Here is a 13,029-nt window from a genome sequence, read left to right on the forward strand (position 1 = left end):
GTAATTTTAAATGGGAGGACTCACACCAGACAGTAAAATCATTCAGAGCAGGTCCGTCCTCCGTCTCATCCCCTTTGAGAAGACTGACCAAAGCAGTATCATCGGCATATTTGATCAGGTGACGCCCTGGGAAACGGCTCCGGCAGCTGTCTGTATGTATAGTACTGGTGAAAGAACACTGCCCTGTGGGGTTCCATACTGAAGTAGTGCGCACCTCAGAGAGTGTGTTGCCAACTCATACCTGCTGAGACCTATCAGTTAGGAAGTTGGTGATCCATGTGATAAGCATAGCATCAATCCGAAGTCTCCTTTCAGTCTGTCCGCGAGGTCCAACGGATTGATTGTGTTAAATGCAGAGGAGAAATCTGCGAACCTGATAGGCACATGGGTTTTACTGCCCTCCAAATGCATGTACACCAGATGTAAGAGCGAGGGTGGCATCATCTGTCCCTCTCTCTGACCGGTATGCAAATTGGAGGGGGTCAAGAAGGTGTCTGATGGTGTTGATTATGTATGCCTTGATGATCTTTTCAAGAGATTTAATCAAGAGAGGGGTAAGAGTGACAGGTCTGTAATCCTTTGATGCAGATGGATGAGAGGTTTTTGGTACAGGTACAACAATAGCTTTTTTACATAGAGATGGAATTTCCAATGTATCCAGGGACCGCTGAAAGACAGAGCAGAAGACACCGCTCAGCTGAGTGGAACAGAGTTTCAAGACCACTTATGTCTATATACACAAATATACTCATTGTACATGTAATCAAAGGACAGTGTGTTAGACTAGTTAGAGAGTTTCTTAGGAATATTTAGGGGAACAAACATATGTGACTGCTTCCTTATGTAGGCAGTGCAAAAAAAAAGAAGGTAAAAGTAAACTGGAGTCATCATAGTTTTGGGAGGGTGAAAACAATTGATCATAACTATTTTTTTATTGTTGCTAAACTTCCTGTGTATCTTGTCAGTCCTACAAGTGCTTGGTACGCCACTGGGGGAGCGTTGTAGCTGCTTTATTCCAGTGGCGCCCTGAATTATGAAGTCATCGAAGTACTTCCGGTGCCGGAATGTCTATAACATTTTGGAAATGCTTTGTATTTTCCTTAAACCACATAGCTAGATAACATTTTTACAAATTAATCTGTGTGTCTTTGTGGTTCAGTGGACTCGCTGTTAATTTATTGAAGACAAACATGGATATTCCTACAGCTCCTGAGGGTTTGTATCTTTAATTTTGAATAACTAGCAATGCCAATGTGCTAGCTAATTTAGCATGCTGTGCAATTAAGCTACGCATCTAACTTAGCTAGTTTATCCAAAGCTAGTCAGGCACATGGTTGTCGTTACTAAGCTAGAATGCTATGCTTTTTATTAGCTTTTTGATCAGTAAATTAATATTTATACTTAGGTTAGGGAACTATCTGGACTGTTTTGACTGATACGCCTGGCTACAGCTAGCTATAACGTTAGTCGCGCATGCGTCGATAATGTCCCTTTTGCTTGACTACTTTTCTCCCCTACACAGTTACCTTTTGCAGTACATAACTGGGGGTAATTCTGCTTTGACAGTATGTGTAGTATGTATGGTGTATGTGACTCACCATACAAATGTCCGTATTGTTTTCCTCCACAGACCAAGAGCTGAAAAATGTAATTGACAAACTGGCCCAGTTTGTGGCTCGAAATGGCCCTGAGTTTGAGAAGATGACAATGGAGAAACAGAAGGACAATTCCAAATTCTCTTTTCTGTTTGGAGGGGACTTCTTCGCCTATTACCGGTGCAAGCTTGCAATGGAACAACACCAGCGTATGTAGCACATATAGCTAGCTATCCATTCAAATAGTCTTATTTTAGATTCAAATCAAACTGTATTTGCCACATGCGCCGAATACAACAAGTGTAGACTTTACCATGAAATGCTTACTTACAAGCCTTTAACCAACAGTGCAGTTCAAGAAGCAGAACATATTTACCAAGTAGGCTAAAGTAAAAAGTGACACAATAACGAGGATATATACAGGTGGCACCTGTACCGAGTCCGTGTGCAGGCTAGTTGAGATAATCTGTACATGTGGGTGGGGGCGAAGTGACTGCAAAAAGTCTTTAGTCCATTTTGAAGCAGGTTTTGGAGCACAACCACCACCACCACATGCAGATGTTGTCGCATAACTTGTGACATCTGCTCCCATCTTTCTAGTCATTGCAGGAAGAAGACCTCCGTGTATTTCTGTCAAATTAGATATAGGGTTGTTACTATACTTTGTATCACGATACTAGGAAGTAGGCTAAGGAAGGAAACACAACATGAAGCAGACTTCATTTCTTATGGAAAACAGTCCCTATTTTGTCAACCAGTCAAATGTGTTTATTTAACAAGCTATAGCACCCAATATTTTACACAATTAGGTTATTTTTATTGATCCTTTATTTAACTAGGCAAGTCAGTTAAGAACAAATTCTTATTTACAATGATGGCCTAACCCGGACGACGCTGGGTCAATTGTGCGCTGCCCTATGGGACGCCCAATCACGGCCGGTTATGATGCAGCCTGGAATCGAACCAGGGTCTCTAGCACTGAGATGCAGTGTCTTAAATCGCTGCACCACTTGGAAGCCCAAAAAAGTTATAAAGGATCATAGAGTAAAGTCTGCTTCACAGCGTCTGTGTTCTTTTTGCCAAGTAAAATCTTGTATCGTAGATTCGTACTATCTTGATACTAGTAATGTGACAACACCATGCAGCACCCATACTTCCTGCAGTTATGGACAACACTTTAATTGTGTGGCTGTTTGTTTGCCAGCTGTATTATGATGTGTGGCTGTTTGTTTGCCAGCTGTATTGTAATGTGTGCTTCTCTCCACATAGATCCTACTACCCACGAATGTGAGGAGTATAAGTTGGAAGGTATTTACTGGATAGAAAAGTGCAATTATAGTACCAACCTGCACATGTTGTATCAGCAGTGATTCAAAGGCTTTGTTTTTGTATTGCGTTTAATGTGTTGATATTTTTCAATCATGATGATTTTGAGATAGGGGGGTTACCCTTACTGCTGGTGTTCATCTAAAAATACTTATATTTTAGTCGTTGTCTAAACATTGTAGTTTTGATGTTTCAACCACAATTCAAGTTTGTACTTTGCGATGCCTATGTATGTCAGTTTTTAGAGAAAGTTCTTGTTCTTGATATTCTTAATGCTTTTTGAGATAATTGTTGTCTGTCGCTTGTGATTGTTTCAATGCTGCTGCAAAGTTTTTGTGACTTAATAATCCACACACTCCTGTTTTTTATTTCAGTTTCGAAGGTGCTGCAAAACGCTTGATATGTTTTTCAATATCAACTTCTTTGAAGTATAAAGGAATTTAGTTAAATGAAGATGAGAACATTCCTTGACGTTGCATGAAGATAGTTGCATGTCAAAATTGTATTGTTCTGGTACTGGCTTAGCTTTTCCAGAATTTCATTCAATTATGAATAAAAAATGTTTAGGCCACATAGACGTCTGCCTGTGCAAATGACAAAAGGCATCACCACTACAATGTTTCTTATCGTGTTTGTCTTTTATTAGATATTTTGACCTTGTTTTGCAGATCTTTATAATCCACCTGGTACGGAAGTCCTAGACGTCCCTCCACCAATCGCCATCCTGGCCCCGCCCCCCATCGCCCCTGCCACGCCATCTCTAGATGAACTCATCCAGCAGAGCCAATGGAACCTGCAGCAGCAAGAACAGCAGCTGCTCACTCTCAGACAGGTACGGGTCACCTTACCCCAGGGTCGTTGAGTCTTCTAGACCATAATTAGTTGAATCAGTTGTGTTAGTGCTGGGCTGGAGAAAATCCCTGCACACACTGGCCCTCCATGGTGCAGACTGACCAACGTTACCATATCTTACATTCTCTGGTCATAAAATGTATGAGACCGAGTACATGAAGTTTCAAAGCAAATACATTTGACAGCTGTTGTTTTTCCTAATGTCCAAAATGAACTGGTTGTCGTTTGATTCCAGGAGCAAGTGACTGCAGCCATAGCTCTGGCCATGGAGCAGCAGACCCAGAAGCTGCTGGCGGAGACTCAGCAGGACATATCTGAATTTGACAACCTGCTGCAGCCCATCATTGACACCTGCACTAAAGACGCCATCTCGGTAGGTTCATGACACCAGGTTAACACAACATGAGCAGGAGAAGGGTCTGGTATGTTTAGTCAGTGGTATGTTTCTCTCTGGTTCCTCCCAGGCTGGTAAGAACTGGATGTTCAACAACGCCAAGGGCCCACTGCACTGTGAGCTGATGTGCTCACACCTCCGGAACCGCATCACAGCCGACACAGCTCACTTTGAACTCCGCCTACACCTCATCTATCTCACCAATGATGTCCTCCATCACTGGTAAAAGCATGGTGGAAATGAGGCTTTGTTTTTATCCTCATAATGCATTTTTTTCATTATGTGAGTGTCAATCTATGTGCATTTTAAACTGATAAAATACACCTGTTATAGATAATGTTAGTAATTATAATGTCATGCATTGTATTCATGGTTAATTACATGATACTTGTTTTGTGTACCACCAGTCAGAGGAAGCAGCAGAGGGACCTGCTAGCAGCGCTACAGAAGGTGGTGGTGCCCATCTACTGCACCAGCTTCTTGGCTGTAGAGGAGGACAAGCAGCAGAAGATCACACGTGTCAGTGGGCTGCCTGTTCAATGTAGACATTGCGCCATATAGATGTTACCTGTGGTTGAATGACACCCTCTATTTTCCTGTTTCTCTCACAGCTTCTACAACTCTGGGAAAAGAATGGCTACTTCGACGAGGTGACGATCCAGCAGTTACAGAGTCCAGCTGTGGGCCTGGGCCAGTATCAGGTGAGGACTGAGGCTAGTGGCCTAGTAAAGGAAAATACTGCAAGTTGGCTGACAGTTAAAAGCCTTGGACTTAGAAGTCAACCACATACAGTGGGGCAAAAAAGTATTTAGTCAGCCACCAATTGTGCAAGTTCTCCCACTTAAAAAGATGAGGCCTGTAATTTTCATCATAGGTACACTTCAACTATGACAGACAAAATGAGAGAAAAAAATCCAGAAAATCACATTGTAGGATTTTTAATGAAATGATTTGCAAATTATGGTGGAAAATAAGTATTTGGTCACCTACAAACAAGCAAGATTTCTGGCTCTCACAGACCTGTAACTTCTTCTTTAAGAGGCTCCTCTGTCCTCCATTCGTTACCTGTATTAATGGCACCTGTTTGAACTTGTTATCAGTATAAAAGACCTGTCCACAACCTCAAACAGTCACACTTCAAACTCTACTATGGCCAAGACCAAAGAGCTGTCAAAGGACACCAGAAACAAAATTGTAGACTTGCAAGCAGCTTGGTTTGAAGAAATCAACTGTGGGAGCAATTATTAGGAAATGGAAGACATACAAGACCACAGATAATCTCCCTCGATCTGGGGCTCCACGCATGATCTCACCCCGTGGGGTTAAAATGATCACAAGAACGGTGAGCAAAAATCCCAGAACCACACGGGGGGGCGTAGTGAATGACCTGCAGAAAGCTGGGACCAAAGTAACAAAGCCTACCATCAGTAACACACTATGCCGCCAGGGACTCAAATCCTGCAGTGCCAGACGTGTCCCCCTGCTTAAGCCAGTACATGTCCAGGCCCGTCTGAAGTTTGCTAGAGAGCATTTGGATGATTCAGAAGAAGTTTGGGACAATGTCATATGGTCAGATGAAACCAAAATATAACTTTTTGGTAAAAACTCAACTCGTCATGTTTGGAGGTCACAAAGAATGCTGAGTTGCATCCAAAGAACACCATACCTACTGTGAAGCATGGGGGTGGAAACATCATGCTTTGGGGCTGTTTTTCTGCAAAGGGACCATGACGACTGATCCGTGTAAAGGAAAGAATGAATGGGGCCATGTATCATGAGATTTTGAGTGAAAACCTCCTTCCATCAGTAAGGGCATTGAAGATGAAACGTGGCTGGGTCTTTCAGCATGACAATGATCCCAAACACACCGCCCGGGCAACGAAGGAGTGGCTTCATAAGAAGCATTTCAAGGTCCTGGAGTGGCCTAGCCAGTCTCCAGATCTCAACCCCATAGAAAATCTTTGGAGGGAGTTGAAAGTCCGTGTTGCCCTGCAACAGCCCCAAAACATCACTGCTCTAGAGGAGATCTGCATGGAGGAATGGGCCAAAATACCAGCAACAGTGTGTGAAAACCTTGTGAAGACTTACAGAAAACATTTGACCTCTGTCATTGCCAACAAAGGGTATATAACAAAGTATTGAGATAAACTTTTGTTATTGACCAAATACTTATTTTCCACCATAATTTGCAAATAAATTCATAAAAAATCCTACAATGTGATTTTCTGGATTTTTTTTCTCATTTTGTCTGTCATAGTTGAAGTGTACCTATGATGAAAATTACAGGCCTCTCATCTTTTTAAGTGGGAGAACTTGCGCAATTGGTGGCTGACTAAATACTTTTTTGCCCCACTGTATATGCATCCTGCCCCATGCCGCACAAGAAGGTCCATCAAAATAGAAAACATTTACAGCGTATTGGTTTAATTGTAATTACTTTATTCACTCCAGCCAGGACATTCACCAATAGTGTTGTCTGCAGCACTAACAATGCCATCTTCCTGCTCATCTCCTCTCTCTCCCAGGCCTCTCTGATCACAGAGTACGCTGCCGTGGTGCAGCCCATTCAGCTGGCCTTCCAGCAACAGATCCAGACCCTGAAGACGCAGCATGAGGAGTTTGTGGCCAACCTGGCGGTTCAGCAGCAGACTGCAGCAGCAGTGAGCCAGCTAGCTGCAGCAGAGCCTGACATTAAGGCAGTCACCACTCAGCCTGGTGAGAGAGTAGAGAGAGAAGAACATACTCGTACACACATGCATAAACACACATTCTCATGCATGCACACACACAGTGGTGGTAAAAGTAAACATACCTTGATAGAAAATGACTCAAAAGTGAAAGTCACCCAGTAAAATACTACTTGCGTAAAAATATTTGGTTTTAAATATACTTAAGTATCAAAAGTATAAAATATTCCTTATATCAAGCAAACCAGACAGCACAATTCTTGTTTTATTTATATTTATGGTTAGCCATGGGCACACTCCAACACTCAGACATCATTTACAAATACAGCATTTGTCTTTAGTGAATCTGCCAAATCAGAGGCAGTGAGGAGGACCAAGGATGTTCTCTTGATAAGTGTGTGAATTGGACCATTTCCCTGTGCTTCTAAGCATTCAGAATGTAGTGCATACTTTTGGGTGTCAAGGAAAATGTACAGTGCCTTGCGAAAGTATTCGGCCCCCTTGAACTTTGCGACCTTTTGCCACATTTCAGGCTTCAAACATAAAGATATAAAACTATTTTTTTTGTGAATAATCAACAACAAGTGGGACACAATCATGAAGTGGAACGACATTTATTGGATATTTCAAACTTTTTTAACAAATCAAAAACTAAAAAATTGGGCGTGCAAAATTATTCAGCCCCCTTAAGTTAATACTTTGTAGCGCCACCTTTTGCTGCGATTACAGCTGTAAGTCGCTTGGGGTATGTCTCTATTAGTTTTGCACATCGAGAGACTGACATTTTTCCCATTCCTCCTTGCAAAACAGCTCGAGCTCAGTGAGGTTGGATGGAGAGCATTTGTGAACAGCAGTTTTCAGTTCTTTCCACAGATTCTCAATTTGATTCAGGTCTGGACTTTGACTTGGCCATTCTAACACCTGGATATGTTTATTTTTGAACCATTCCATTGTAGATTTTGCTTTATGTTTTGGATCATTGTCTTGTTGGAAGACAAATCTCCGTCCCAGTCTCAGGTCTTTTGCAGACTCCATCAGGTTTTCTTCCAGAATGGTCCTGTATTTGGCTCCATTCATCTTCCCATCAATTTGAACCATCTTCCCTGTCCCTGCTGAAGAAAAGCAGGCCCAAACCATGATGCTGCCACCACCATGTTTGACAGTGGGTATGGTGTGTTCAGCTGTGTTGCTTTTACGCCAAACATAACGTTTGCATTGTTGCCAGAAAGTTCCATTTTGGTTTCATCTGACCAGAGCACCTTCTTCCACGTTTGGTGTGTCTCCCAGGTGGCTTGTGGCAAACTTTAAATGACACTTTTTATGGATATCTTTAAGAAATGGCTTTCTTCTTGCCACTCTTCCATAAAGGCCAGATTTATGCAATATATGACTGATTGTTGTCCTATGGACAGAGTCTCCCACCTCAGCTGTAGATCTCTGCAGTTCATCCAGAGTGTTCATGGGCCTCTTGGCTGCATCTCTGATCAGTCTTCTCCTTGTATGAGCTGAAAGTTTAGAGGGACGGCCAGGTCTTGGTAGATTTGCAGTGGTCTGATACTCCTTCCATTTCAATATTATCGCTTGCACAATGCTCCTTGGGATGTTTAAAGCTTGGGAAATATTTTTGTATCCAAATCCGGCTTTAAACTTCTTCACAACAGTATCTCGGACCTGCCTGGTGTGTTCCTTGTTCTTCATGATGCTCTCTGCGCTTTTGACGGACCTCTGAGACTATCACAGTGCAGGTGCATTTATACGGAGACTTGATTACACACAGGTGGATTGTATTTATCCTCATTAGTCATTTAGGTCAACATTGGATCATTCAGAGATCCTCACTGAACTTCTGGAGAGAGTTTGCTGCACTGAAAGTAAAGGGGCTGAATAATTTTGCACGCCCAATTTTTCAGTTTTTGATTTGTTAAAAAAGTTTGAAATATCCAATAAATGTCGTTCCACTTCATGATTGTGTCCCACTTGTTGTCGATTCTTCAAAAAAAATACAGTTTTATATCTTTATGTTTGAAGCCTGAAATGTGGCAAAAGGTCGCAAAGTTCAAGGGGGCCGAATACTTTCGCAAGGCACTGTATGTAGTAAAAAGTACATTATTTTCTTTAGGAATGTAGTAAAGTAAAAGTTGTCAAATAATATAAATAGTAAAGTACAGATACTCAATAAAACTACTAAAGTAGTACTTTAAGGTATTTTTACTTAAGTAATTTACACCACTTCTCTCACACAAAAACACACCAGGCACTTCATTATGTTGAGGGTATTGTTAGCAAAACAGCACCGTAGAGAAGTGGGTGAAAGATTTGATTGACTTTTAGGCTTCACTTCAGGATTTTGTTTACATGTTGATTATGGGTAGATTCTTCATCTGTAGCCATATTTACCCTTTAACCAAATATCCTTCTGACTTCTGACTGAAAGGCATTTCATTGTACTTGTGCATGTGACAAAACTTAAAACCACAGGAGAGGTGAAGTCGTCCATGTCTGGCCCTCCTGGTGATTATGACGGCGCCCAGTCCAGATCGGACCCCGGTGCCAACAGTGGCCACTCTGATAACGCCTCCTCTAAACCCTGGTTCGACCCACAACACATGTCTGGAGGCTGGAACCCCAATCAGCCAGTAAGCTGCTCTCCTAATGTGTTTGTGTGTAGTGTGACTTTTCCCTTATTATGTAAAACTATAAGGAATATTCTGTGTGGATATACTTACAGGTTTATTGTTGTCGTAGAGTTGAACAGAATGACTGATGTTCCTATCTATTGAATCAGTCCCATGATAACAAACTGTTGAGTTGATGAGTGAGTGGTGGTGAAGGTACAGTAACATGGAAGATGAGACTCCGTCTAAACACCAGTTTTATTTTTGTCCCCTCTCAGCCTCCGTTCGACCCCACCCAGGCTCCCCCACCGTGCCCCCCCTGGAACAGCCACGAGGGCATCTGGAATGAGCAGAGGGGGGACCCCAGCTGGAGCGGAGGCCCTCCAAGGGGGGAGGGGGGTCCCTGGAGCGGAGGGGGAGGACAGAATGAGCCCCCTCCCAACTGGAGCGGTCAGTACGACCAGCCCCCCTGGAGCAACCAGGGACCTGACCAGCCCCCCTGGGGCCAGAGAGAGCACCCCTTCCCCCGCATGCAGAGGCCCCCCCACTTCAGAGGGCCCTTCACGCCCCACCAGCCAGGTCCCCCTCCCTTTAACCAGCCGCCCCCGCCTCCCCACAACTTTGGCCGGTTCCCGCCGCGCTACATGCAGGATGACTTTCCACCCAGGCACCATTTTGAAAGGCCGCCCTACCCTCCACACCACTTTGACTACCCACAGGGAGACTTCCCTGGAGGTAAGAATCCAGGACAGGTCCCACCATGGGAGCTCAAAATTCACTGTTTTTTTCTATGACTATTGTATATGAGCACCTCTCTGGTTTAGTTCCCTGACCACCATCACGTAGTGATTTACATCAGTAACTGAAAGTACTGGCTGCAACATGTAATTTAACTGAGTATCTCCCCATGCCCCTGCGTGTTGACCAAGACATGGGCCCTCCGCACCACCACCCTAGCCAGAGGATCCCTCCTCTGGGTATGGGGGGGGAGGAGCACCCTCCCTGGGGGGGTAACCAGCACCCAGACTTCGGCCCCCCATCCCACGGCTTCAACGGCCAGTCCCCCCACATGAGACAGCGTCCGGCCCCGGCTCACGTTAACCAGGATGACCCCAGCCTGGTCCCCAACGTACCCTACTTTGACCTGCCCGCCGGACTCATGGCCCCTCTAGTCAAAGTGAGTAGAAAGGGATGAAGATGTCTATTTCTTTTCAAGGATACATTTTTTCCACAGCTCACTATGGAGATGCATATATTTCTTGACCACAGTGGTCTAAACAGTTGTGTTCTCTACCTGTTTATGTGCATTAGCTGGAAGACCATGACTACAAAGCACTGGATCCTAAAGACATCCGTCTGCCTCCCCCAATGCCCCCCAGTGAACGCCTGCTAGCTGCTGTGGAGGCCTTCTACAGCCCCCCCTCCCATGACGGACCCAGGAACAGGTAAAACGCAAACATTTTCACTATGTGATCGATGCAATATGTGCTCTATTGATTGTAATGTGTTTGTCAGTGAGGGCTGGGAACAGAACGGCCTATATGAGTTCTTCAGAGCTAAGATGAGAGCCAGGAGGCGAAAGGGCCAGGAGAAACACAACAGGTGAGACCGTCTGCCTGCTGACCAGCCTTATGTCTCACACACAGACACACGTATCTGTAGTATAAGGAGACTTTGGGTGTCTATTAACATAAAATAAATGTGCCTTTTGAAATCAGCAGGTAAATACAAATGCTTTGTAAGTCTGTATTTTTTCCCATCTGTGTCACAGGAGCCTGCTGATGGGAGGACGGCTCAAAATAATGGCTGGAGAATGGGGTGAATAGAATGGTATCAAATCCATCGAAAACCATGTGTTTGTGTTCGATGCCATAGCATTTATTCCGTTCCAGCCATTATTATTGGCCCGTCCTCCCCAATTAATGTGCAGCTGGCCGCTTGTGGTAAGTGTAAAAACTGTATGAGAGGTGAGTGTGTTAACAATGTGGTTTCTCTGTCTCTCCCAGTGCACACGGTAGTCGTTCACACAGCCGTTCTCATAGTCAGGGTCGCTCCTCGTCTGAATCCAGCTCAAGATCCTCCAAGTCCTCCCGCTCCTCCTCCCGGTCCCGATCTCGCTCCTACTCCCGATCTCGCTCCAGGTACGCACAGATAGGATTCTTCCTGATTTTTAACAGGAATTCTTGACCTCTGAAATTCAAATTTTGTTAGATGATAGTTGATGTCTAATTGCACCACCAACATGACAGACCGTTAAGGAGACATTGATGCTTTTTGTCTTTCACCTCCACAGGAGCATGAGCCGATCCAGGTCGTCCCGCAGTCGCTCTCGTTCTAGGTCTCGCTCCAGATCTCGCTCTCCTGACAAGAGACGGCAAGAGAGGCCTGCCCCCGCCTCTGCCCCTGCCTCCCAGAAGTCCCGTAGCCCCTCTCCTCCGTAAGTCCCTCATCTCCGCATGCACTGTATTCTGCTGTCCACACAGTCTATTCCCTCTGACATATTGCTTGCATATCTGTGTATATAATAGGGCTAGGTTTTTTGGGAAGGTAGAGACCAAATAGTAACGCCATTGAGATAATCGAGGCCGTCACTGTCACATTGAAAAGTTAAAGCAGAGCATTGAAGGCTGTAGATCAGGGTTCCTCAACCCTCTCCTCTGGGCCCCACCCACACATTTCACATTTTTGTTTTAGCCCTAAACTGGCACACCTGATTCAGTCAACTAATCATCAAGCCTTTGACTAATTGTTAAGGGTTAAAACAAAAATGTGAAACGTCTGAGGGGGCCCGAGGAGAGTGTTGGGAACCCTGCTGTAGATTTTGTCTTTACTGAATGTATTGGTTGTGATCTCCACAGAGCTACGTCTGGTCTGGGCGCAGCCCCCTCGGTCCTGCCTCCAGACAGCAGGCTGGGAGAGGAGAACAAGGGCCATCAGCTGCTCATGAAAATGGGCTGGAGTGGTTCTGGGGGGCTTGGAGCAAAGGAGCAGGGCATCCAGGACCCCATCAAGGGGGGAGAGCTCCGGGACAAGTGGGACCAGTATAAAGGAGTGGGGGTGTCTCTGGATGACCCTTATGAGAACTACCGCAGGAACAAGAGCTACAACTTTGTAGCTCGCATGAAAGCAAGGGAGGAAGGTAGGAGTGTTATTTTTTTTTAAACTGTTGCAATGAAATCCTGATGTAGTGGATAGGTATATTTTTTAGGTGATATGACAAACTAAAATATAACAAGGTCTTCTTTATTTCAGTGAATCGGGAACCACAAGAGCCCCCTCCTACTGAATAATGTGCATCGTAAAGCAAACAAACCTAACCCAGAACATACCTCTTCAGTCAGTTTTTTGTACAGAATAATGTTCTTATAGTATGTTTTGAATGTTGCTTTTTTGTGATACTCATTCATGTGTTTTCTTATGTTCCAGTGTTTGATGACTTGGAAATGGATATAAACTATTGTTGCTCTTTTGTAAGAAAAATAAAATACGTTTGTGGAATTCACCCACTGATGTAATGTCAAATGTGAATCAAATTTACCCTCTAACCACACGCTGTAAAG

At 44.1% G+C, this 13,029-nt stretch overlaps 1 protein-coding gene across 3 annotated transcripts; it reads left to right on the plus strand.

The window, feature by feature from the left end:
* Positions 1-987: 987 nt before the first annotated feature.
* On the plus strand, positions 988-12,971 carry LOC110500387 (calcium homeostasis endoplasmic reticulum protein). 3 transcript variants are annotated; one of them, XM_021577848.3, is made up of 18 exons: positions 988-1,215; positions 1,631-1,804; positions 2,865-2,903; positions 3,590-3,753; positions 4,009-4,146; positions 4,238-4,389; positions 4,575-4,686; positions 4,779-4,868; positions 6,693-6,882; positions 9,333-9,490; positions 9,748-10,204; positions 10,399-10,646; positions 10,781-10,914; positions 10,985-11,071; positions 11,476-11,610; positions 11,763-11,906; positions 12,328-12,608; positions 12,722-12,971. In XM_021577848.3, the coding sequence occupies exons 1-18, from the start codon at positions 1,191-1,193 to the stop codon at positions 12,757-12,759; spliced, it is 2,766 nt and encodes a 921-aa protein (XP_021433523.2). In that variant the 5' UTR covers positions 988-1,190; the 3' UTR covers positions 12,760-12,971. The 3 variants fall into 3 exon arrangements, with proteins under 3 accessions (XP_021433523.2, XP_090056269.1, XP_090056217.1); XM_090200143.1 differs by lacking the exon at positions 10,985-11,071; XM_090200091.1 differs by lacking the exon at positions 2,865-2,903.
* The last annotated feature ends 58 nt before the right edge of the window (positions 12,972-13,029 follow it).

Source organism: Oncorhynchus mykiss, chromosome 1 (assembly GCF_057628025.1).
Source record: "Oncorhynchus mykiss isolate SJ-2025 chromosome 1, ASM5762802v1, whole genome shotgun sequence".
Lineage (NCBI taxonomy): Eukaryota > Metazoa > Chordata > Actinopteri > Salmoniformes > Salmonidae > Oncorhynchus > Oncorhynchus mykiss.